Here is a 24,834-nt window from a genome sequence, read left to right as displayed (position 1 = left end):
CTGATCTCCAGCTTCTAGGCCTAGTCTATTTCAGAGAGGAAGACCAGATATGTGGGAATGGGAGTGGGTGGGAGAGGGTGGTTAAGTAGGGTATCTTGACTAGAAAGTACTAACTTGTGCTGTTATTTCAGATAGAAAGGTCTTAAATATTAACATATATTCCTCAGGGAATTCTGAAGTAAATATAAGAAACATGAACATTTACTTTAACATTAGCTGTAGACTGTGTTTGTATGCCTTTTCCATTGTTAGTTTTGGGGGCTGCTGTTACTGTCAGAGTTTAAAGTGTAAATCATTTGAACAGATCCATCTGTCTGTGAAAATAGCTTCAAATAATTGATGCTTTTGATATTTTGTGGCTTATTTCCATATAATTTCCATATTCCATCTTATTTTTTCTTATCACTCAGGAATCCTGAGTTAATCTCAGTAACTACATGCATATTCTCTAGGAAACCTGAATACGTATGGTTTCCCCTGAGCCATCCCTGCAAGGAGGTAGCCAGCGATAATAGCTACCATACCTTTTCTATCTTGCCATACCAATCAACCATTTTCTCAAAATGTTCATCACAATAAATAGTAAGATACACATGTAGGCAAACTCAGGCAAAGACACCTGAAATGCTAATGTTGATGTCACGTGAAAGAGAAAATCTGCTGTCACTTTTCTAATAAATGTTAACAGCAATTGCTTACAATAATGTGGTTTTTAAAAGATAAAAGTCTCAGAAAGGGAAAAGACCTAACAGAGATCTTACAAACCCCTCTATACTGAAGGGCACACAGAGTCTGTAATTGCACCTATGCGTGTACTATGGCTGTTAATCTGGTTGTGCTCTGATGTCGTTGGTGGTAGAGAGGCTGCGAGGCTGGAATCACCTGGGTGACTCCTGAGATCACGGTTTCACATTATGTACTTGAGCTTGGTGAGCATATAGAGTAGAATATAATGAACACCCTTCCTTGTCTCCAGTGAGGCACACGAATTGTGCTTTCTAAAGAATACAGTATTCCATAATTACTCATGGGCATGAGAAACTCCTGAAGCTTCAGGATGGATGTACTCTTTGGAGAAACAATTTCTACCTTAAAATTGGTTCTCTTTACATTTTAGTCACAAACTGACCAAAATATGATGTGTCAGGGCAAAAGACTTTAAGCATAGGTAAAAGTACCTTCCTAATGTATTGCATTTCTGTTTTATAACATGACTCTTAATAAACAGTGGCATGGGGATGAACTTAGAATAAATCTAGCAACCCTGTCTTCTTTATGTCTAAACATCATTCTGTCAACAATCAATCCTACTTTTCTCCAGCTTTCAATAAAATCGATGTTTTTTTAAGATAAAAGTACAATATTTAAAGAGAGGTTATTTCAAGGCATTACTATAATTAGAAATTTTAACCAAAAATGCTGTTTTGAAGTTGTATATTTATGAACGTCTTGATTTATATGTGGTGCAGAGGCTTACCATGGTCATCTGGGGATCTGTTAGAAACGCAGAGCCTCTGAACTGCTGACTTAGCATCTGCATTTAACAAGATCCCAGGTGATGGAGAAGCACTGGCTTAGACAACACGAGGCTGGAAGGAACTATTAGCATCATACTGAGTTTGGTGTATTGCTCTATACCTTATCTTGGGAAATAGTTTAACAATCTAGTGGTCAAAAAAGATTTCCTATCCCTCTGTCAATTTTGGATAAGTCTGTGGGATTTTAGACAAGTTTACCTAAATCTTTATGCTTTTTTTTATCTGCAAATTTTGATAATAGTGTTTACCTCAGGTGATTGTAAGGTTAGTTTAAATATAATTATGTATATGAGGTGCATGGGGCATAATACCAGGTATCTGTAGAATATCCAATAAATGTGAGCCTCTCATTATCATCTACTTTCCTGAGGGCACATAGGATGCTGGCTTTTATCTGTGGGAGACACATTTGTGTTTAATTTAAGACAACTGATAATACAATATTACAGTAAATGTGGTGATGGGCATGAAGATGAATAAGAAAGAACCCTTGTCTCTTGCCCTGGCAGGTGTGGCCCAGTGAGTTGAATGTTGTCCCATGCACCAAAAGGTCCCTGGTTTGATTCCCGTTGAGGACACATGTCCGGGTTTCAGGCTTGATCCCCAGTGTGGGAAATGCAGGAGGCAGCTGCTAGATGTTTCTCTCTCCCTCCCTCTCTAAATTCAATAAAAACAAAAGTTTCTCTAGGAACTTCCATTGAGCCAAGGCTGATTTTCCCCATTATTTCATAATTATTCCAAACATTGTTTGAGGTTCTAGATAGATATTCATGTTCCCTATTTTCATATCACACCTAAATAGAGAAGAAGTGCACACTGTGATTAGAGTGTGCTAAAGAAATTTGATAGGCGTGATGATGGCACAATTGACTGAGGGAGCCAGGAAGCCTGGGAGGGTAAGGTGTCTAACGGAGAGGAGGAGAGCATTATGGGCCATGTATAGGGAACAGAATGAATAATACAGCATGGTACAAGAGGAACGGCCAGGACTCTTCCACTTCCTCCACAGAGGACATGCCCTCTCTCTGAAGACTGCTCACTCAGAAGGCAGGGCTGGGTTGGCCTTCCTGCTCTGTCACACCAGTCAGCCCTCTTCCCTTTATGAGGAACCTGACTTCCCTAGACTGGGCCAAAGGGCTTTTCAAGGAAAGGAAATGGGCGAGAGAAGACAGAGGGAGAGAGAGGGGAAAGAATATGCACATAAATGTGAATGTGCGGGAAGGAGAAGATAATGGTGTTTGAAGGCCTGCCATAACAACATACCTCAGACTGGGTAGCTTAAACATGGAAATTTATTTTCTCATAGTTCTGGAGGCTAGAAGTCTGAGATTAAGATGTCGTCAGAGTGGGTTTCTTCTAAGATCTGTCTCTGGCTTATAGATGGCATCTTCTTCCCATGTCTTCACATAGTCTTTACTCCATATGTGTCTGTGCTGTAATCTCTCTTTCTTATAAGGACATTAGAAGTCCGATGCACAAAAATTTGGGCACTTGGGGGGGGGGCGTCCCTCAGCCCAGCCTGTGCCCTCTCGCAGTCTGGGACCCCTTGGGGGATGACCACCTGCTGGCTTGGGCCTGCTCCCCGGGGGATTGGGCCTAAGCTGGCAATCAGACATCCCTCTGGCAGCCCGGCAGCCCGGCAGCCCTTGGGGGATGTCCACTTGCCAGCGGGTAGCAGACCTAAGCTGCAGTCAGACATCCTTAGCGCTGCTGAGGAGGCAGGAGAGGCTCCCACCACCACCGCTGTACTGGCAGCCATCAGCCTGGCTTGTGGCTGAGAAGAGCTCCCCCATGTGGGAGTGCACTGACCACCAGAGGGCAGCTCCTGCATTGAGCGTCTGCCCCCTGGTGGTCAATGTGTGTCATAGTGACCAGTCATTCCCAGTCTTTCTGCTGTTAGGGTCAGTTTGCATACTACCCTTTTACTATATAGGATAGGGGCCTGGTGCACAGGTGGGGGCCGGCTGGTTTGCCCTGAAGGGTGTCCCAGATCAGGGTGGGGACCCTGCTTGGGTGCCTGGCCAGCCTGGGTGAGGGGCTGATGGCTGTTTGAAGCTGGTCACACCCCCTTCAGGGTGGGGGTCCCCACTGGGGTACCTGGCCAGCTTGGATGAGGGGCTGATGTTTTTTTTCAGGCTGGCCACACCCCCTTTAGGGTGGGGATCCCCACTGGGGTGCCTGGCCAGTCTGGGTGAGGGACTGAGGGCCATTTTCAGGCTGGCTGGCGACTGAAGCTCCCAGCCTCTCCTTTTTTCTTTTTTTATTCTGGGATTTATTTACCTTCTATAATTGAAACTTTGTTGCCATCACTGGAGATAAGAGCCGGGCTCCTGCTTGCTCTAGCTCTGTAGCCACAGCCTGCTGAAAGCAGGTATCTGGGGTTTGTTTAGCTTCTATAATTGAAACTTTGTTGCTTTCAGAGCTCAGAGCTGGGCCGCGGCAGGCGGGGAACCTTGGCTTCCTCCATCACTGGAGCAAGCAAGCCTCCTGCTCGCTTCAGTTGTGTGGCTGCCGGCCGCCTTCTTGGTTGGGTTAATTTGCATATCTCCTGATTTACCCAATGGGAGGTGTAGCGAAGGTATGGTCAATTACCATGTTTGTCTATTATTAGATAGGATTAGTTACATTGGATTGGGGCTCCCTCCAAGCACCTCATTCTTGATGTAATTGCCTCTTTAAAGTCACATTCTGAGGTCCTTACTAGGAGTTAGGACTTCAACATATAAACTTTGAGAGGACACAGTTAAGCCCCAAACAGTGAGAAAAAGGGGTTCATCTCTGATTTGATGCTGCCTAATAAGCCAAAAAATAATAGTCAGGGAACAGAGTCAGCTTTTAAGTCTGTCTGTAAGAAAGATGATCCGTCATTAGTAGAAAGGAGAAAAACAAGACGTGGAACCCAGCTCAGTCCAGACAGGACCTTTGCATCATTAGCCCATTAGTCATATATTAGGGGTGGGGCTGATTAGGTGAGTGGTTTCCATGGTGACCAGATTATAAACTACTACCAGGACCACTGTGTTTCAATTGGAACTTTTATTTTATTTTCTATGGTGTAAATGAAAGATATTGTCACCCACTGGTCATATTGGCACATTGCTTGACTTTTCTTCAGGCTCAGTTTCCCACTCTGCACAGTGGGGCCCATCATGCTTGGGAAGATATAAGAGCAAATAGATATGAATGTGCTTTCAGGAGCATAATGTGCTATCTAAGTGTCTGTCATTATTATACCCCTAACTGGATGCTGCCAACCTCTCATTCCAACTGAAGGCAGTTATGTTTCATTTAAGTCCCTGTACTAATTTATGTAAATCATCCTTGTTTGGTGTCTCTCTCTGGCACATTTGTATTAGTTTTAAGCGTGGAAAGCAGTTTAGAAACAAAAAGAAAAAGCTATTGTATGGTGAATTTGTTGTGAAAAATGCATGCCAGAGAAATCAGAAGCCAAGACTAAATGTAAGACCAGTGATGATTAGTTTTGATAATTAGTTTATGTGAATCACACCTAACAGTCTAATGAACCAGGAATTGAACATCAGCCTGCCTTTAACTGTATTAATTGATAAGGACAAGACAATTATTAAGTGTCTTAATATCACTTTTTGTTTATTTTCAAGAAATTTAGAAGAGATAGTGTTCTATGTGGCCCACTAGTTTACAATTTCATTAGTGTAAATACTGTATTTACAACTATTCTCAACTCCTTCCATTCAATAGCAAGAAAAGTGGAGTGAAAACAATAATAGATAGATAGATAGATAGATAGATAGATAGATAGATAGATAGATAATAGACTAGAGTCCCGAAGCATGAAATTTGTGCAAAGTAAGCCCTTGCAGCCCCGGCTTCGTTCCGAAGGTCATCCAGATGGTCGTTCCGCTGTTCAGCCGTTCATTCGATTTGCATTATGCTTTTATTATTATAGACAGATATGGCTTGTTCAGCTTATAATGGTCTTTTATGTGTATGGTATCATTGGGGCCTTACTATAGCCCTATAAGGTCATTATTATCATCCTCAAATTCCAAAGCGGACTCTGAGACCAGGTGAGGTGGATTCTGGCCTGAAGCTGTAGCCACAAGACCATATGTGCCTCATCCTGTGCAGTATATATTTTGCATTGCCAGTTGATGTCCCCATTGAAGAAAACCTCAGAAGATATAAATCTTTTTCAGAGCACCCCTCCCCCACCAAGGGATCTTCTTCGGATATGAACACAATCTCTTGGGATCACATGAGGACTAGATTCTATGGGGAGGAGAGGTGAAGTCATGCATGGGAGCTCTGCTTCCCTTTACTACAAGGGTTTTTCCTTCTTCTCTTCATCCTTCCTCACTCCCTCAAGCTTAATTTGCAATTTCTTGCTCTTACCCCTGCTCCTTTCTCCTTGTACTCGCCAACTAACTCCTCCCTTTTGGTTGCTGTGGTTACTTTTCTCTATCTAAACTATTAGCATTATCAGAATATCCCTAAGGTTCCTTGAGGTAGAGTGGAACATTGGCTGCTGGCACATGACATTTCTTGCTTGATGAGCTAAGACCGGTGTCTGCCCAGCTGTGACCATCACCACTTTGCCAGTCAATCACACAGGTTCACCTAAACGGGAGGAGGCTGAGAACTATCTGGGGATTTTGAAGAAATTAAATAAAAAGGTGTTTTTTGGGGGGTCGAGGAAGGGGAGTGGGAACACATTATTAAAATAGAATGTGGCTCTCAAACATTTTTCAAGCACTTTCTATATTTCAATTCTAAGTAAGCTGCAGTTCTCAGATTTCTTTGTTAGTTTCTGCAGCCTTCTAATTCATGTAATATCATCATTGACCTACTACCAAGAATCACCAGATATTTTGTGAAGGGGAACTTTATATACCTGAGGCAACAAAGGTGGCTGTCAATAGTCCAATTGTGGAGTAAAGCAGGAGAATAATTTGAAGTTGGTCCCTAAGTTAAGTGGCATATTCTTTGGGTATCTTAGTAGACACAGAAATGTGGCCAGGTAAATGGGTACCTGGTGGGGACGAGTTGGGGTATATGGCTTTCTTTAAAAGAATGAAGTAGTATTTTCATAACATAAAAATGAGCCATTACTCATTTTTAAATATATAATTCTGTGACATTCAGTATACTCACAATGATGTGCAAGTATTACCTCTACCTCATTCTAAGAGACATTTTCATCACCCAAAAGGAAACCTAAGACCTATTAAGCTGTCAATTTCCATTCTCCCCTGCCCCCTCTACCCAAGCCTGGCAATCACTAATCTGCTTTTCGTCTTTATAGATTTACCTATTAATGTTTTATATAAATTAAATCATACAATCTGTGTCTGGCTTTGCGCATAGCTCTTTAGCCGATGGCCCGACTCTCAGGACAGAGCTGTTCTAGCGATGAGATAAGAGAAGCTTAGTTTTCACTTAGCATAATGCTCTCCAGTTCCATCCATGACATTGCAAATGGTAAGAGTTCCTTCCTTTTTACAGCAGCATAGTATTCCATCGTGTAGATGTACCACAGTTTTCTAATCCATTCATGATCTCACTCATTCATGGACAATAGAGACCATTATAAACTTTTGAACAATAATAGATACAGAGGCAGAGCTGCCTCAAACAGATTGTCAAACTGCAGCGGGAAGGCCGGGGAGGGTTGGGGGGCAGGAGGTAGTGGGGTAAGAGATCAACTAAAGGACTTGTATGCATGCATATAAGCATAACCAATGGACATAAGACACTGGGTGATAGGGGAGGCTAGGGGACTGTCTAGGGCGGGGGGATAAAATGGATACATATGTAATACCCTTTGTAATACTTTAAGCAATAAAAAAAAAAAAAAAGAGAAGCTTAGTTTTGCTGGTGGCCTCCAAAGAATCCCATTCACCTGAGTGAATTCTCCTTTGTGAGAGTCCCACTGTCAGGGTTGGATGTCACTTCTGGGTTGTGGGAGGAGTACTAGGTTAGAAGTTTTTCTATAGCAAGAGAAGGAGGGAAGGGGATTAAGGAAGTGTGCAACTCACTCACTTTGCCTCTTGTATTTTTCTTTACCCTAAAGAATAGCTCCCTCCCACCATGGGCACCCTTCCTCTTGTAGGAGGGCTCTGTTTCTTCTTTGCAGGCCCTCATGATGGTATAGATTTTATCTATGTGTATTTGTGCATGCGTGTAAAAACCAGTGTTCCTTCTGGGGATGGTTTGATTGATGTATACACTGGAAACACCTTTAATAATTTAATGCCTACTTCAAAGGAGATAACACCAAAAAGCACATTGCTTTTCATTTATTCATTACAGATATGTCATAGAAGCATTTTTTTTGCCCTGAATTGTAGTTTCATAGTAATAATAAATTTTGTTTTACACTCAGGATATTTTAAAGAATTATAAGCCTTTTAACTAATGTTACTGTCTTATTTAAATTGATCAAAATGGTATTTCAGCACCATAATCTTGCATTTCTAAAAGTTGAGCTAACCAGATGTGGATTCATTTGATGACTCCTGAAATAGCTATGCTGGGGAAGTTTAATACAAATAATAGGATGAAAGCATAATCCTGCTTGTTAGTGGTGGTAGTTATAATAGTGAAGGGAACAGAGCTGGAATTTGGGGCTCGGTGTCTCCTTCTCCTTAAAAAGAGATTAGGGTGTTTACCATCCCTTTGAGTTAAATGGAGAAAAAGGGCATGTGTGTTTGGGAATTGGGAGTGAAGAAAAGGGTAAGATGGAAAATACAAAATTAAAAATCAACACACAATTGTTTTGCAACTTACAGGCATAGATTCAGATGTCAAGAAAGGAAAACAGACTTTCCCCCATTTAGATAGAAGGTAGTCACCTGAACAGACTTTAGCAAGCCCATGTAATATATTCCTAGAGAGTCTGGGAACATATCCAGATTCCTAATAGTTACAGTACATTTTGAGGGTCTTTTTCTGTTATTATTACTGAATTTTTTATTGAGAACATAATATATAACTTCTCTTTAAATCAAAACCCAAATTTGCTCTGGTAGGGAACTTTAGGCACAGTAAGGATAATAACAATTTTAGGAGAATGATTTATAATTATCCAATTCTCAGAGATAACTTAAAATGAAATCTCTGATTGGCCATTAGTGCGGTAGTGTTTCTGGATTTTTTAAATGTACTGCTTCAGGTACTCTGCCAACAAACTTTACAGTGTTTCCTCCCTAGATCATACCATGAGTCTTTAACAGAAGTCCAGAGATGTTTTGTTCTCAGGTTGGAAATTCTTTAAACAGGAAAAGTAATGTTGCCTACTGCAGATGTCATATTTCTGACCATTGCAAGTACAGTCAGACCTTGTTTCTCAAATGTCTCCCATTTCTAACAATTCGGTTCCCAACCAAGTTGTTCACAGAAAAAATGTCTTGGTTGTCCAACCAAACATCAGTTCTCTAACTGACAACCCTTTCATGCTGATACCTCAGCATGACAAAAAGCATCTCTCAGGCAACAAACAAAGGAGAGAACACTTTTGTTGCCTGGGTCAAGGATTAGCACAATCTGAAAGCATAAAGAGGCCATCAAAAGTGCTAATGTTGCTAAGGGTGTGAAAGAAGCAAGGATCACAGGCAATTGAAGAGGTAGAAAATCTGTGTTGATTTGGATAAAGGAAAGCAGTTAGCCAGTGACAGCCTCTGGGAGGCAGTGATATGTGAACAAGCAAAGATGCTGCAAGCTGACCTGAAGGACACCCTGGAACAAGTGCTGGAAGTGATTCGTTTAAGGCTAGTAGGGGACTGGTTCCATAAATTTAAAAAAATGAGCATTTATTTATAGATTAAACAGTACATTAGACATGTACTGTACATAAGAAAGGTTAAAACAGGGAATCATTTGGGGGTCTGGAACAGATTAATTCAATTTACATTATTTCTAGTGGGAAAAAATGATTCGGTTTTCAAACAAATCCTTCTTGAACAGCCTTCTGGAATGAATTAAGTTTGAGAACTGAGGTTCCACTGTACAACTGAGTGTGCTTGCAGTGGCGACAAGGTAAAGTAGCATTGTCGGTGTGGTTTGTTTAAGGGAGAATAAATACCAGAACTTTGGGGCAAGAACACCTTGGGGTCAAATCCTAGCCCCACTTGCTTGCCCGGGTGTGATGATAGAAGTGGTGTGTGATTCCTTATAATAAAATGGGTATAAGAAGTGGGCTTAGTAGGGTTACTGTGAAGGTTATATAGAATGATGAATGCATAAGCACTGAACATGCCCTTTGGCACAGACAGGTGATGGGTGTGCCTCTTGTCTGTTATCTTTACCCACAAACACCATTGACACCCAGTTTTGGAAGTCTCAGTGACCAGCCATGTGACACCTGGCAGCAGCTGCCACACCCCACCTTGGATATCCCTTGCCTGCCATGCACTCTTATTGCTTCTCTCCTCATGCCCTGTCATAGCAAGATTGTTTCTGCACTGCTCTGAGCTCTTTGCTGTCACAGACTCTGTGTTTGTCTCTGAATGCCTGGCATCTGCAGTACTGCTTAGTGAACACCAATGCTCTAGGCCCACTTGCTCGAGTCATTGTGATGAGAGCCCCCCAAATGCCTGCCAAGGTCCCATGGTATCTCCCTAAATCCTCCAGAGCCATCAGGAAAGGATATGCTGCCCCCGGGCCTTGTCCTGGCCTCCTCTGACGGGTGAGTGGAGAGCCACCAGAGTGTTTCTCTGACTTGGTCCTCATTCCAGCTCTCCCCAGTCGGAAGGCCCCTCTCCGACTTAGTGTCTTATTGGGGAAGGCCCCGACTTCCTGCACTTCAGGTGTGTCCGCCTCAAGGCTTTGCCATGTTTGTTCTAGAGAGAGGGCGGGACATGGGTGTGGAGATGGGAATGTACTGTTTTCTCTTTTGGAACTTGGGGTTTTTCCTCACCTTTATTTATTTTGGTCTTAATACATAAAACCCAGAATCCTTAGCAAAGCCCTATGGTTACATTTCATGAACCTCTTGCTTTTCCAAGCCACCTGGCCGATCTACTCCCTCCCACCCCAGTTTCTGCTTTTGGCCCTGCCCTGGGCAGCATGCTTAGGCCTGGCTAGGGCCCCGCCGATGCTGGTTCACAGTAGGCATCTGAATGAAAATTTGAAAGACACCGCCTCAGTGTACTATTAGTTAATCTGCATGATGATAAATACTGTTTTCTGGACTATCTTAAAATCAACTATTTTCCCCCTTCATTTTAAAAGTGCATCTTTATGCTCTGGTTTCTCTTCAGACCGCATAAATCTTTCGCCTTTTACTAAAAGTGCATCTTTGATATCATGTAATCAGATTTGAGACTTTATTTTTGATAGAATATAGGAATTCATGGTTCAACTCTTTCTTCTTCAAAATAATGTAGTGTGGAATTTTTCCTGAATGTTAATCTACTCGTCCTCATTTACTGCTGTCTTTACTTCAGAAACTGAAAGCTTGTGTTCATTCATTGTGTAAATTGTCCCATAACAAGTCTTTGGGCACTGAGAGGAGAACGGACTTCCAGAGCTGGAAGGGAGGTCAGGGTTCATTGTGCCTCAAACCTGCAATTTACAGATAGCAGAGGATTTAGTGCCCTGTACAACCCTACACAGCTAAAATGAGGCAGGTCTGAGGTCCTAACATTCTATTTTTTTCTACTTATCCTTCAAAAAAAACCCCACACATTTTATTGGAGGAAGTGCAGAAATATGATAGCTTCAGGAAAGAATGTATTATAACAAATGGGAGGAATTTGGGATTTAATTTTTTTTTTAGGATTTGTGATGTGCCAGGCACTATATATAACTTATTTCATTTGATCCCCATGGAAATGTTATTGTATTTCCATTTTATAAGTGGGAATCTGAAACTCACAGAAGTTAGGTAAAGCCAGTAAGAGCCTGGCCAGGACTTTACCCCAAGTCGTTCTCTCTCCAAAGTCTTGGCTCCAGAATTCAGCCTCCTGCTCTGTTTTAGAGCAGGTTTACATGTATCCAAATAACAGTAAAAATGCCTAACTAGACTTTATAAAATACTTGGGCATTTATTACATTTTACAGAAGGGACTAAAAGCTTCTTGGTCTCATATCTACGTAACAGTCATTGTTGGTATTTGGAGGTATACTGTCAACTTTCTTGGGCATTGTGTAGAAAGTGTCCACATCTGGTGTTAGAAAACCTGGTAGATTCACATTCTGGTACCATAAACTTTGCCCTTTTTGTATTTAGAGATATGAACGCACACTAGGCACTAGTGGTGAGTATGATATGATCTCCACAAATAATTTCTCTTACCTCCTCCTCAGGGCCAGACACTCCACTGGACATCGGCCACAGACCCTGCAGTATAGTTTCCTCTCTGCCCTGGGCATTAAGAGCATTGGTTCTGGAATCACATGCTTAGATCTAATTCTGGCCCTTCCATTTATAAACAGTGGGATCTTGGGCTAGATATTGATCTCTCTTTACCTTAGTTTTCTCACCTGTGAAATAGGACTAAGACAAATCTCACAGGATTATCATGAGAATTAAATGAGAAGATACTTGTGAAGAGTGACATTCAGTAGGCAGTCAATAAAGGTTAACACATTATATACATTAAAGTACTATGCAAATGTAAGGAAGTATTACTTGACTGTAACACAACTATTAATTATTATAATGTGTAGAAAATAACTGTTGAACTTCTTACTGTTACCCATTATTTCTGTTGATCCATCAGAGGCCAGCAGAAATTGTAGATGAGGAAGAAGACGGAGAGAAGGAAAGCAAGGATGCAGAAGAGAAAGAAGAGTTTTCAGGAATGAATGGTGAAGTTGAAGAGGAAGGAGCTGGGGAGGCTACAGCTGCTTCCGAGCAAGCAGAGGAGATGCCGGGGCACAAGGAGGAGCAGGGAAGAACCACTCGTGCTAATGGAGGCACTGATGAAGAAAATGGTGAGGAAATGGATCCTGTCAGTAACGAGCTTCAGGAGGCAGTGGATGAGGAAACAAAGTCTCAAGGAGCTGGCAGTGAACAAGAGGAGGTATTTCTATTGCTTTTGCTCTCTTGTGTGCTTGCATGAATGTGTGTGTGTGTGTGTGTGTGTGTGTGTGTGTGTGTGTGTGTGTACGCACTTAGGGAATTATTCATGCACTTAAGACTTGCATTGAAACCACTTGTTGAGTAGGGAAAGATCCAATACTATTTAGTTGACTATATTATTTCAATAAGTTAAGAAGGACTGTTGCCCACCCAGTGTGGCTCAGTTGGTTGAGCATCATCCCATGCACCGAGAGATCACCAGTTTGATTCCAGATCAGGGCACATGGCTGGGTTGTGGCTTGATCCCCAGTAGGGGGTGTGCAGGAGACAACTCATCAATGTTTCTCTCACTGATGTTTCTTTCTCTCTCTCCCTCTCCCCCTCTTTCAAATAAATAAATAAATAAATAAATAAATAAATAAATAAATAAATAAATAATAAACAAACAAATAAATAAAAACATATTAAAAAAGGACTGTCAACCACTTATCTGACAGTTTATATGTCCGTCCGTCCTTGTCATCCATCCATTTCCTCCCTTATTCTACAAAAAATTTATAGAGATACTTACCTAGCAAGGGAGATACCATGATCACGAAGGTGGTTTTCATAGGGCAAGGCTTATCCATTGCACTCCGGATGTGTTGTCCCTTGCGATGTCCCCAAATGTGAGAAAATTGACTACATAATTTGAGGTAGTGGGGGACTGCATTCACGCTGTCCCTGTAATAAAAATTTTTTTTACAGAGGCTCCTAGGTACATATAAAACAAAAGAGATACATATAAGTAAGAACTACAAGTGAGTTAAGACCAGGGAAGATACAAACCAGCAAATAATATCAAGATCAGTGAGGCATAGATATGATTTAAAGCAGCGGTCACCAACCGGTAGTGCATGGACCATTGGTGGTCTGTGAGGTCTGAAAGGTTGGCGACCGCTGGTTTAAGGAAACCAAGAACATCATCTCTGTTATACCTACCTTACTTATTTGCTCTATAGAAATATTAAACTTTAATTTGTTTAGCCCACTTTAATGGATTAATTGAATTAAGTGCACAATATGCCAGGCACTTAATAATATATATTTCTATTCATTATACAGCGAAGGTGAAGGAATATGTGTCGAAGCCTCCTTCCCAGCCTGTTTTCCCCCACAGCCCTGGAGCAGGATATTCTCAAGTACTGGCATTCTTCCATAGGATCAGATGAAATTTGATAGGGTAGAATAAGTTAGATGCTGATGAACAGGCTAAAGTCTCATAGTATAAGAGGCTATGTACTCCACAGCATTCTCGCCATCTGCTGGTCTTCTTGTGCCCTTCTTTCCTGTCTGCCGATCAGCTCAGGGCCCACCTCCCTCAAGGCTGTAACCTCTAATGTAGGCCTTGGTCTGCTCATCCCTGACAACCCAGTATGATGAGTGGAGTCGTCTTGATTACTTATTAGTGATTTATCTGTTTGATCTTTCTTAGAGGGACCAAGCTTAGTCATGGTAAAATGCAAAATGTTTTTGTGGCCAGGTTTCAGGAACCAGTACAAAGTTGCCTGTAATCTACTGTATGGCTTATGCAAAACCATTCTTAAAAAAACATATATATATTGATTTCAGAATGAAAGGGAGAGGGGAAGAGATAGAAACATCAATGATGAGAAAAAATCATTGATCAGTTGCCTCCTGCATGTCCCCGGAGCTCCCAAATCATGTAATTGACTGAATTATTTTTTTAAATTTAGCTACAAACAACCTCAGAATAGAAATTTTAGCTAAATTTTTATTGGGCATGTGCCTTGACCAGGAAACGAACCATGACCTCCTGGGTCATAGGTCAATGCTTAATCACTGAGCCACACCTGCCAGGCTGCAAATACATTCTTAACAACTAAATGAAAACACTCAATGTGTCTCTCATCTTGACTCATCATGAGGTACTCATGGCCCTATTCTATAAGAAATTTCCCATATGTATTCTACATAGTTATTAAAATTTCTTTGACTTAACATTGGATTCAGAAAGAATCTACAGTCTTTATTTCATGGCAACACTGGATAATGGCTTTATGAAATTAAAACAGATTTGGAACAACTGCAGAGATGCCAAATGATTGATGGGTATGGTTGCTGCTTCAAAGTTCCCCTCACCATTCCAAGGTCACCGCCAACGGACGCGACCCAGTCACCCTAACTGAAAAGGAGCCAGCTCGACGGGCCTTAAATACCTGGCGGGCGGAGGGCAAGTGCGTGCTCGCTTTGGCAGCACATATGCCAGTGCACCTGGCCTGCCTCCGATCCTGCACCAGCAGTCGAACACCCCCTGCCAGCCACCCACCCACCAGCCTGATTGCTCCCAACTGCCCCCCCCACTCACCAGGGGGGCCGATTGGGGGTGGGGAACCTAGGTGGCCGTGGGATGTGCCCCTGTAGTGGGGCACCTATGTGGTGAGGTGGGACACCTGTGTGATGAGGAGGGGTGGGCACGGATGAGGTGGGGCACCTGTGTGATGAGGTGGGGTGGGCACGGATGAGATGGGGCACCTGTGTGTGTGGGGGGAAAAAAAGAGAGAGACAGAAAAAAAAGAAAAATAAATTTAGCAGTGGGGCACCTATGTGGTGAGGTGGGACACCTGTGTGATGAGGAGGGGTGGGCACGGATGAGGTGGGGCACCTGTGTGATGAGGTGGGGTGGGCACCGATGAGATGGGGCACCTGTGTGTGGGGGGGAAAAAAAAGAGAGAGACAGAAAAAAAAAGAAAAATAAATTTAGCTAAAATTTCTATTCTGAGGTTGTTTGTAGCTAAATTTAAAAAAAATAATTCAGTCAATTACATGATTCCCTTTATCTCCATAAGGAAACAAAATTAATTTCTCTAGGAAGGCAAAAGAAAAACAATGTTTCTCAAAGGAAGCAAAATCTCTTGTCTGGGGACTCATAAAGGAAACACAATAATGCAAACTGTCATGAAGTTCTTTGTTATTATAGTAGCCTTTGATGAATGCTTATAGCATAAAATCAAATTATAAATTCTATGTGGGACAAAGATAGTAAAATCCAAGTATGCATTTTTCCAGTAGCCTAGCTTCATTTAATGTTATTACCCAAATAGGTTTTTATAAAAGTGAAACGTATAAAACCATCCCATAAAATTAATTTTTAAAAATAGGCCTTTCATAGGAATTGGGTATCAGTCAAAATCAAGGTTATATAATTTGAAGAACAAGTATTAGAAGTATATTTCGAGGATATGTATTGGGAATCAAATGAACAAGTGCCTGATATGTGACTAGTTAGGGATTTTAAGGACTATACACATGCCTAAGAAAGAGCAGTTACACTCAAGAAATTCGATCTTTTTTGACTCATCTCTCTTAAAATGATATTTTGTTTTTATACTATTTGTATTAGTATAGGTACTCTAAGCAAACCAATTACATGAAAAGCCAGATTTATATGAATTATAAAATATACATTAATAATTTGAATTTTCAAAAGAATTCTTTATTCATAAAATGACTAAAAATTTAGTTCACCATGTAACATTTTGTTCCACATAACAGTTATTAAGCAAAGTGTGGTAAGATTGTAGGAAACAGCAGGAAATATATAACAAATACACAATAACTAACTGACATTTGTTGTTCTTGCACTGTGTTCAAGATGCTATTTGAGACACTTCATGAGAGTTATTTGAGAATGTGAAATAAGAGATAGTTCTGGTAACGTGTTTTTTTTTAAATCATGGCCGGTAGGGGTGGGGAACTTGGAGCTGGTCCTGTTCTCCCCACACAGGTGGCCACTGGGGGCTGTGGAGCCTCCAGGACTCCATGGAACAGAGATTGAGAACCTCCTAATTCTAATCTCACCCCCTTGGTTTTCAGACTAGTGGGGAAAGACAGACTAAATAAGACAATATCACTAATAACATAGGAGAAGTCCAAGTGGCAAGGACAAAGGCTGCTGTTGGAGCAATGCTGCCTCTGTGTTTTCGTATCCTGTCCTGCTTTTATTGCTTGATATTTTATGCTACTTGGTACCATATTCACAAAGAATTTGTAAGCTCTTGTAGAAAACTAACAGAAGAACAGCTCATATGGGACTGGATTAATGAGACATGAGGGTAGAATTGCTACATGCTTCTCTTCCCTTTTCTCTGAAAATGTGAAAATGAAAAGTATAAATATGCTGTTGAAAAACTCAAAGGGAAATAAAGGAAAACATCAAGAAAAATAAAGCCTGTAGCACAGGAAATGAGTATATGCCCTCCTTAAGGCACAGAGTGGGTTAAGGTTTCAGAAAGGGCTTCTGTACAAGTGGTGTTGAGACTGGTGTGTTCACTGGGTGATGATAGACTAAAACACAAAGGAACCCGAGGAACTGGTCTTAGTTGAATATTTATATAGCTAAATGGAATATTGAGTAATTTTTTTCCTTGTAAGTTTTATTATCTTTGTAACTAAAGAGCTAAATATCTTGTTTTGATCTGTTTTCCTCCAGGTTGACTTAGACCCTCAAAGACCACCAAGGCCAGAAGTAAAGATCACTGGTCCACAGGAAAATGAGGACAATGAACAAAACAAAGACTATGCTGTCGTAGCATAGATGATTTTTAAAAAGAGAGCGTATTGATTATAAGAAAAATGAAGGGCTATAATACTTGAATAATAAGGATATAGTCCTTGCTAAACATGATGTGACAATATGGTTGAAAACTACCTACTGAATTTTTAAAATTAGAGATTTATTGGAAAGACCAGATAACTTTGAATAGCTACTAAAGGAGAGTGACTTCTCATTATGGGATGTGTTTTTAGAAGTCATTTAGAAAATTAAGAGATCTAGATGGAGGAGAATTTGACCTGGAAGACAGTTGGGTACTTGTTTTTGTAAAGGATGAAAAAGAATGGAATTACTCCTATTGTATACTTTTTAAAAAATTTAGAAGTGAGATTATTAGATGGCAGCCTATGAGAAAGCACTTATCTAAAAAGGCATAGAATTTTAAATGATAATAAGAAAGCAGCTTAACAATAACCCACAACTGTCGGAGGAAAGCATGTACTATTTTTAAAGCAATAAACTATTGAATAAACAATTTATAATTTAGTTTCAGAGATAATTTGGAAAATGGCAGATTAAAGTGTTTCCATGACTGTTGTATTCCATTCTTTCTTCCTCCTTAGCCAAAATCCACCTTAAAAGAATTAAAAAGAAGGCAAGATACTCATTTTGGAAGGAGGAAGTATTCATTCAGTGTATTAGTGATTAATATTGTTCCTCCCTTAAGAGCTTCAGGTTTTAATCCTTGTGGCTTTCATAACACATAACTCAGGAAGGAATTATAAAAGAACATCCAGTTATAGAACTGAGCCTAGATTGATGGTTTGCAAATTCTGGCATTCTATGGATTTTCAGTGACCCAATCTACCTTTACCAATAATATACCTCTATTCTTCCTCATGTTAGGGAACTCAATATTGGCTGTTCCAAAGATTGGATTTGCTCCCATTTTATACAAAAGGAAAATGTAGGCTTATGAAGAATCTGTCACTGCTCAATTTCACTTGCTTTTTGCCTTATTTCTATTAGGACTGCCTTGTCATATTTTGTCCCTAAGGGTATCAGAAATATTTATTTTCAAGCCAGTTAAATTTAGACTTTCTAGAAGATTCCTTTCTGTATAATTAGAAGTTATCTGATAGAAATTGTTGAAAAAAAGTTTTAAAATTATCATAATGAAACCAGTTCCGATTACTAGTTTATGGACTGATTATATTTACTCACAATTGCCTTGTTAGGTATATATGGAGAAAAGCATAGTTGTATTAGTTTGTTTTTTAATTCTCAAGAGATAAGGCAGTTTTTCCTTAAATATAGAATTAATATATTTTTGTAATATTAAAGAATATTTTTGTTATGTAGAAATTATAAATTTGAAATTTAAATTGCTAGTGCTTTCATATAATTCATTATCAATCATAAATTTAAAATATTTTCCCTGCCAGATTATATAACAAACCATTTGGAGTCAGAGTAGTTATATAAAGTACTGAATAATGCTATAGAAAATGGATGTATTTTTTCTAGCAGCTATTTTAATACTTTCCACAAATAGGAAGTAGAAGGAGATACCATAATGTGTGTAACAGTATTGGAAAGAGACAATGATATAAGAGTATATTAATCTGGGAAAATAAATTATAAATGGGGCACTATATTTCTAGTTTAAAATCTAGACTGTGCTGTCTACTAATAGGTATATTTTTCAGATGGGACAATAACAGCACCATAGGCTACACGCAATAATCTTGTGCTGCTAGGGAAATGGACTACGTGTTTTTTTAATGTTAAATTCCCATACTAATACTGGGCCTGGGGTTAATTATTTTAAGTCATTTATGAAAATAATAGATTAAATATAATAAATTATAACTAATTGTCAAGGTTATTCCTTCTCTTTTCTTTAATGAGTTTTTTCTTTCTCTTTTCTTTTTTTAATATCAATATTCTGTGTCTCTTTTTTTTCCTTTCCATCATACTATAAAGCTTAGATTTGCAGGAACCTTTTAGAATCATCTTAATGGAAAACAATGTTATTTTACATTAAAACCCAAGTTTGGCATTTTAAATATATTTCAAGAAGGTGATAGTCCACAATAACTGGAGAAAAAAATTGAAAAGTGGGGATGTGGTACTTCTCTTGTATATGCGTATATACTAGAGGGGATGAACAATTAATCACTTTTAAAAAAAGATTGAAATATGCTGTCTAACCATGGAAGAAATCATTCACAGAGAATGAAAATTGTGGACACGATTTTGGAGGTGACTTTAACATAAATAATGAAAGTTAATTCACCTTCCAAATGTGGAAATTTGTGTGTGTGTGTGGGTATGGTGCTCTCGGTGGCCTCAGAGTAGCTCCACAAATTGAGCCACTGACAGATTTGAGGCCATTATGCGAGTGAGCAATAGAGATGTTTGTTTGGCTTTGGGTATTGTTTTATAGAGAGAGGGTGCTATGAATATTCATATAGCTTTTATGTGATAACCAATAAAAGGCTTTAAGATATTTGTTTTTAATGATAGATTTGTTTTAATTTTATGGAACTCTTATTAATCTTAATTTGGTTTATGACATTCGTAAACAAGTGGTTTGTTGGTTGAATTGGAACATTAGGAGTTCTTCAGATTAAATAAAGGAGATGTTAACTGAAATCATTTTCATAGTAAGGATGTTTCACCTGTTTTAGGGTCTGTTAAAATAACTATTGAGAATTCATGGCCTTCTAGTTATAAAACATGGTACTATGACCATAAGGTAATTTTGTTACTCATTTTTTTTCCTGTGGCCATAGGGTCACTTTTTATTTATTAAAAACAAAGTTTATGACTTTAAACATTTAGTTAAATTTATTAAAACATTTTTGGTTATGCTTTTGGGGAATATTTTAATGCCACACTCATATGATACTCCATGCATTCTGTCTAATTCTGAGTGCTAGTTCCTGCTCTCGTCTATAAAAGACAGAACTAGCCCATACATGTGTGTGTGGCTTGCAGTCAGCTCTCTCTGCAGGCTCACAGTTGTGAAGCCATACTAATATAAAGTTATTCCTACTGATTCTTCCAACTTATAGCTCATAGGCCAGTATCCTAGAAAATTTCACTAAATGACCTATGCTCTTCACAAACGATGAAGTTAATTCATCCAGGAAACATTTGTGTTTTTAAATTGTGGCTGCAGAACAACAGGAGGACATTTCATCTTATTTACTGACTCTTCTACAGAATTAGCTCTATATGTTCATTATTTTTTTTTTTGCTCAGTATATAGCAAAAACAAAATTTCAGAAAGTTGAATAGATTAGTTGCTAAACAGAAAGCATGACATCTGAACTTGTGCCAATCTGAATAGAAATAGACTGTATAGATACACACATATAAATAACACGTACTTGTACAGACGCACTCACACACTTTAAAATATTGCAAAGGCCTCTTCAGGCACAGCGTTGTCAATAGAGGAAGTCTCTTTTGAGAGAAGCAATGCATACAAACACATGCGGAAGAAATGCTAAGAAATGACGTATATCATGGTGCTTTAAGACTTGGTTCACAAAGACTTTCAGAGATATGAAGATCTTCTCAAAATAAGAAAGTTATCAGCGTTTTACTGAAAAATTTATTCCAAGGGAGGACTAAGTAGATATATAGTCCCATTTTCCTGAAATAACTGCAGCATATAGTTCTTTACTTATTTTGTCATCACTTTTATGTACCATACACATTAGGCACAGAATGTTTCATACCAACACAGGTTCTGTCAGAAGGTAATTACTGCTTGTGTGTGATTTACATAAATGTATAGAGGACTCTTTGCTAACAAGCAGCCAGTTCATTACAAATAGAACACAACTAGACCACTGGCTGTCTAGTGTTGAAGTTCAGAGCAGAAGCTTTGTAGCTTCCTTGTGTACATGTGGTGTCCTAGAATAGACCCATTTTTTTTAAAAAAAAGGTTAGTCTATTTATTTAGTTTTTGTTATTAATATCATATTTTTTTGGTAAATACAATAAGATTTTTGCTTTGCAGAAAATATCCTGATATATAGATGGGTCTGATTTTTGTCCTTACCACATGAAATTAGTATATTTCCTACCATGAAGTCTAAGTGACTTGGATGGATAATGAAAGTGTGTCCCCACAAGTTGATAAGGAAGGAAAATACTGTTCATGAAGAAGTATACCATCCTGTACAATGTGTGGACTCAGGACAGACTTTTAAAATGTCTGGATAACCATAAAGCATCTATCAAATCAGGAGGTAATTAATGGAGCTAGTTTCATTGATTCAACTTAGCTTAAATCCATGACTAGTACCAAATGAATTATCTGTAGTTTCATCAGCTTAAACCACATAGTATAATTGAGTGTTTGAGTTGTGTCACAAATGTAATGGCATATGAGAAAAGGGAATGCCTATAGTCAATTTTAGAAGAAGTTTGGAGAAAATCTAGTCTGTGTTTTTGCTTCAATGTTTTTCTTGTGCTTTAAATCTTTAATATGTACAATGATAATGGGTGATTATCAATGTAAGTAAAGATTAAGTTGAGCTCATGGTTTTATATGATTTATCTTTAGAATTTCTCTTTGTAAAGAAACCTGTTGGTTTTGATCAAGTTATGAGCATTTAGGTTTTTACTTCTATGTCAGTGCTCACTCTAAACCATTAAAGTTCATTGTATAAGTAAATATATCTGTGTTTTTAAAATTTAATGTTTCTGGATGGTATATTGTTTATGATGTGTTGCTAATAGTTAATGTATTAATTCTTTGTATGACATTTTTCACAAATGCTATAGAAACTTTTTGATTTAAACCATGTAGAGATTTAGCAATTAAAAGATTATTCTGTTTCTATTTGGCATGGATATTAAACTTCATTATATAAAGAAAGCAATTTGTATATCTTCATATACATGTTTACTTGGTAAACATTTTAGATATATATTTAAAAATCATTGGTTTTTCTTTTATGAAATGGCATTAGAGTGACACAGGTCCAGAAATTCTGTTATAATAAATATATCTTTAAAAACAAAGAATAACTTATACACATTACACATTATATATAGATAGCTATAGGAATAAATTTACAATTTATGAAGATATTGGCTAAAATTCTGCTTCAGTTTGTGGAATATTCATTGCTTTCATTCCATTGAATTAAACTAGTTTTGATTTTCCCCCCTTCATGTTTGAGAAACAAAAGCCATTAAATACAAGTTTTTTGCCGTTAAATACAAGTTTTTTGATATGTAATAACAAAATAATTGTGATTTAGGATACTAACTAAAGAGAAGACACTACTGTACCTCTCGTGCAGTTGACCTTCCTGTGTTTGTTAAATAAGACTGAAAAAGCAAACCTCCACAGTGAAGGAGGCATCTATATTGCCAAAGTCATATCTCTTTAGACTGTGTGGCTAATCAACATTAGACACTTCCCATAATCAACAATGACGGTATTGGAATTTCTCCAAGGTATGGTAAAATAGCTAGCATGCATTGGTTATAAAATTCTTGCTTATGAAAATAAACATATAGTTTTGCAGGTTTCCAAGTGTTTCTTTTCCCCCTAATGGGACTTTAATCTGTTGACTCATTGCACAGGTCTCTCAAATGCCAACACAAACTCATCTTCCATTAAAGAGACAAATGAGGCAAGAATGGCCTGCACTTCAAATGCATTTGTTTAGTAATAACAAAGTTGGCTTAAAAAACAAACAAACACCCCCCCACACACACACACACAAAAGACCAATAAGGCATCTCCCCTTGACTTCATTGTATTTGTTCTTTTTGGCTATAGCCCTCTCCCATCTCCATGAGCAATCTCAAACACAGTTGTAATCTTAACAACTACCTACATGCTCATGACTCTGAAATCTGGGCCAAACTTCTCTTCCCTGACCGCTCCAGACCTGGGTATATAAATCTCAGTTGGATATTCCTTAGTTACCTCAAACTCAAATGTTTTATTTTTTGATAATATGTTTCTATTCTTACATTAGAATAGAAACATATAAGAATAGAAACATGTCCTGGTTAATGGTGCATCTTACTGCTCAGCTAGAAACCTGGGAGTCATCTTAAAGTATTGCCATTCTCTCTATGTCAAATTAGTCATTAAGTTTTATGTTGTTTATTTATGTAGCACTTAGAAATGTTATTTCATTGTTTATTAATAGGCATTTCCCTCATCTTGTCTTTTTGCCTGAGGGTTTTTCATTTATTCACATGCTTACCTCATTTTTCTACTAGGTTTTGGGCTTTTTGTTATGCTTTGAAGAGCTTTTTATATATCCTTCATAACCGTAGCTGGTTATGTGCTTTACCAATATCTCTATCAGCTTATGGGTTTACCTTGTTTGCTTTTCTAAAAATGATATTAGCCTAGAGAAATGTTTTCATATTGATGTAGTCAAATATATTAATCTTTTTATAATTTGGGGGGTTTTTGGAGTTTACTTAAAAAATTTGTCTGAATCTCAATGTCAATTATATTCTGTAGTACTTTCTAATTTTTTTAAAAGTTTTGCTTTTCACATTTAGGACTTTATCTGTCCAGGCTGGTATTTTTGTGTGCACTAGAGTTAGGGGCCTAATTTTCTTATACTTTTTCATATGGATAACAAAATATCTTAGCACTATTTATTGAACATGCTGTTTTTTCCCCCCCATTGATTTGTAGTCAGAAATAAATTTTCATTTGTATTTGGGGAAGTTCTTGACTCAAGATTGGAGGAGATTCCTATTATGGACTGAATTGTGTCCCCCCAAATTTTTATGTTGAATTACCCAATCCCCCATGTAACTATATTTGGGGACAGGGCCTTTGTGGAGGCAATTACGGGTAAATGAGGTCATAAGGGTGGAGCCCTAATTCTACAGGACTCATGTCTTTATAAGAAGAGGAAGAGACACCCAAGCTCATGGAGGAAAGGCCATGTGAGGACACAGCCAAAAGACATCCATCCATAAGCCAGGAAGAGAGACATCACCAGACACTGAATCTGCCAGCACCTGATTATGGACTCCTACCTCCAGAATTATGAGAAAAATAAATATCTGTTGTTTAAACCACTCAGTTTGTGATATTGTGTTATGGTAGCCAGAGCAGATTAATCCAAATCTTGCTGAGCCCTAAATTATATAATAGGGATTTATTTATTTATTATTTTTTGGTCAGTGAATATAAAAGAGAAAATAGTAGTTTAGAATTGCCCCCCCCGCCCCCCCCCCCCTTGTTTTACTCTCAAGATAACATTAAGTTTTTATCCACATTGGTTTCTTGGTCTTCTGCTAATGAGCTGCTACCCTTTGAAGGGGATTAGATTGGAGGCTGTATTAGTGGAGAAGTGGATCCAAAGAGGGCTGCTTGGGGTCCAGCTCTTCAACTGTAATCTGGACACTGCTTCTTCCCCTATGTGGTGACTATTCTTTTATATCCAGGACTAGAGGCCCAATGCATGAAATTCATACAAGGAGCTCGGCCCTCACAGCTGCAGCGGCTTGCCTCAGCCCTTAGAGTCCCGGCTTGGTCTGGAAGGTCATTCAGCTGTCTGGTCTAATTAGCATATTGCACTTTTATTATTATAGTTGACAATAGTGAGATACAATGGGAAACATGTCCCATCTAAAGTATTGAAAGGCAGGGTTCCTCTCAAAAATCAAATAAATAAATAAATAAATAAATAAATAAATAAATAAATAAAAGCATGCAAAATGAT

At 38.6% G+C, this 24,834-nt stretch overlaps 1 protein-coding gene and 1 non-coding gene across 2 annotated transcripts in view; both read left to right on the top strand.

Moving 5' to 3' along the window:
* DCDC2 (doublecortin domain containing 2) overlaps positions 1 to 24,150 on the top strand; it is a 187,583-nt gene extending 163,433 nt beyond the window's left edge. The window contains exons 9-10 of the mRNA XM_059688763.1: positions 12,242 to 12,544; positions 17,036 to 24,150. Coding sequence (XP_059544746.1) covers positions 12,242 to 12,544; positions 17,036 to 17,140 — 408 coding nt within the window. The 3' untranslated portion in view covers positions 17,141 to 24,150. The remainder of the gene's footprint in view (positions 1 to 12,241; positions 12,545 to 17,035) is intronic.
* Positions 13,107 to 13,270, top strand: LOC132232237 (U1 spliceosomal RNA). The gene has a single exon (XR_009452360.1). It is a non-coding gene; the product is annotated as a U1 spliceosomal RNA (small nuclear RNA).
* Positions 24,151 to 24,834: the final 684 nt, after the last annotated feature.

Source organism: Myotis daubentonii, chromosome 3 (assembly GCF_963259705.1).
Source record: "Myotis daubentonii chromosome 3, mMyoDau2.1, whole genome shotgun sequence".
NCBI lineage: Eukaryota > Metazoa > Chordata > Mammalia > Chiroptera > Vespertilionidae > Myotis > Myotis daubentonii.
This window is presented reverse-complemented; position numbering and strand designations above follow the sequence as displayed.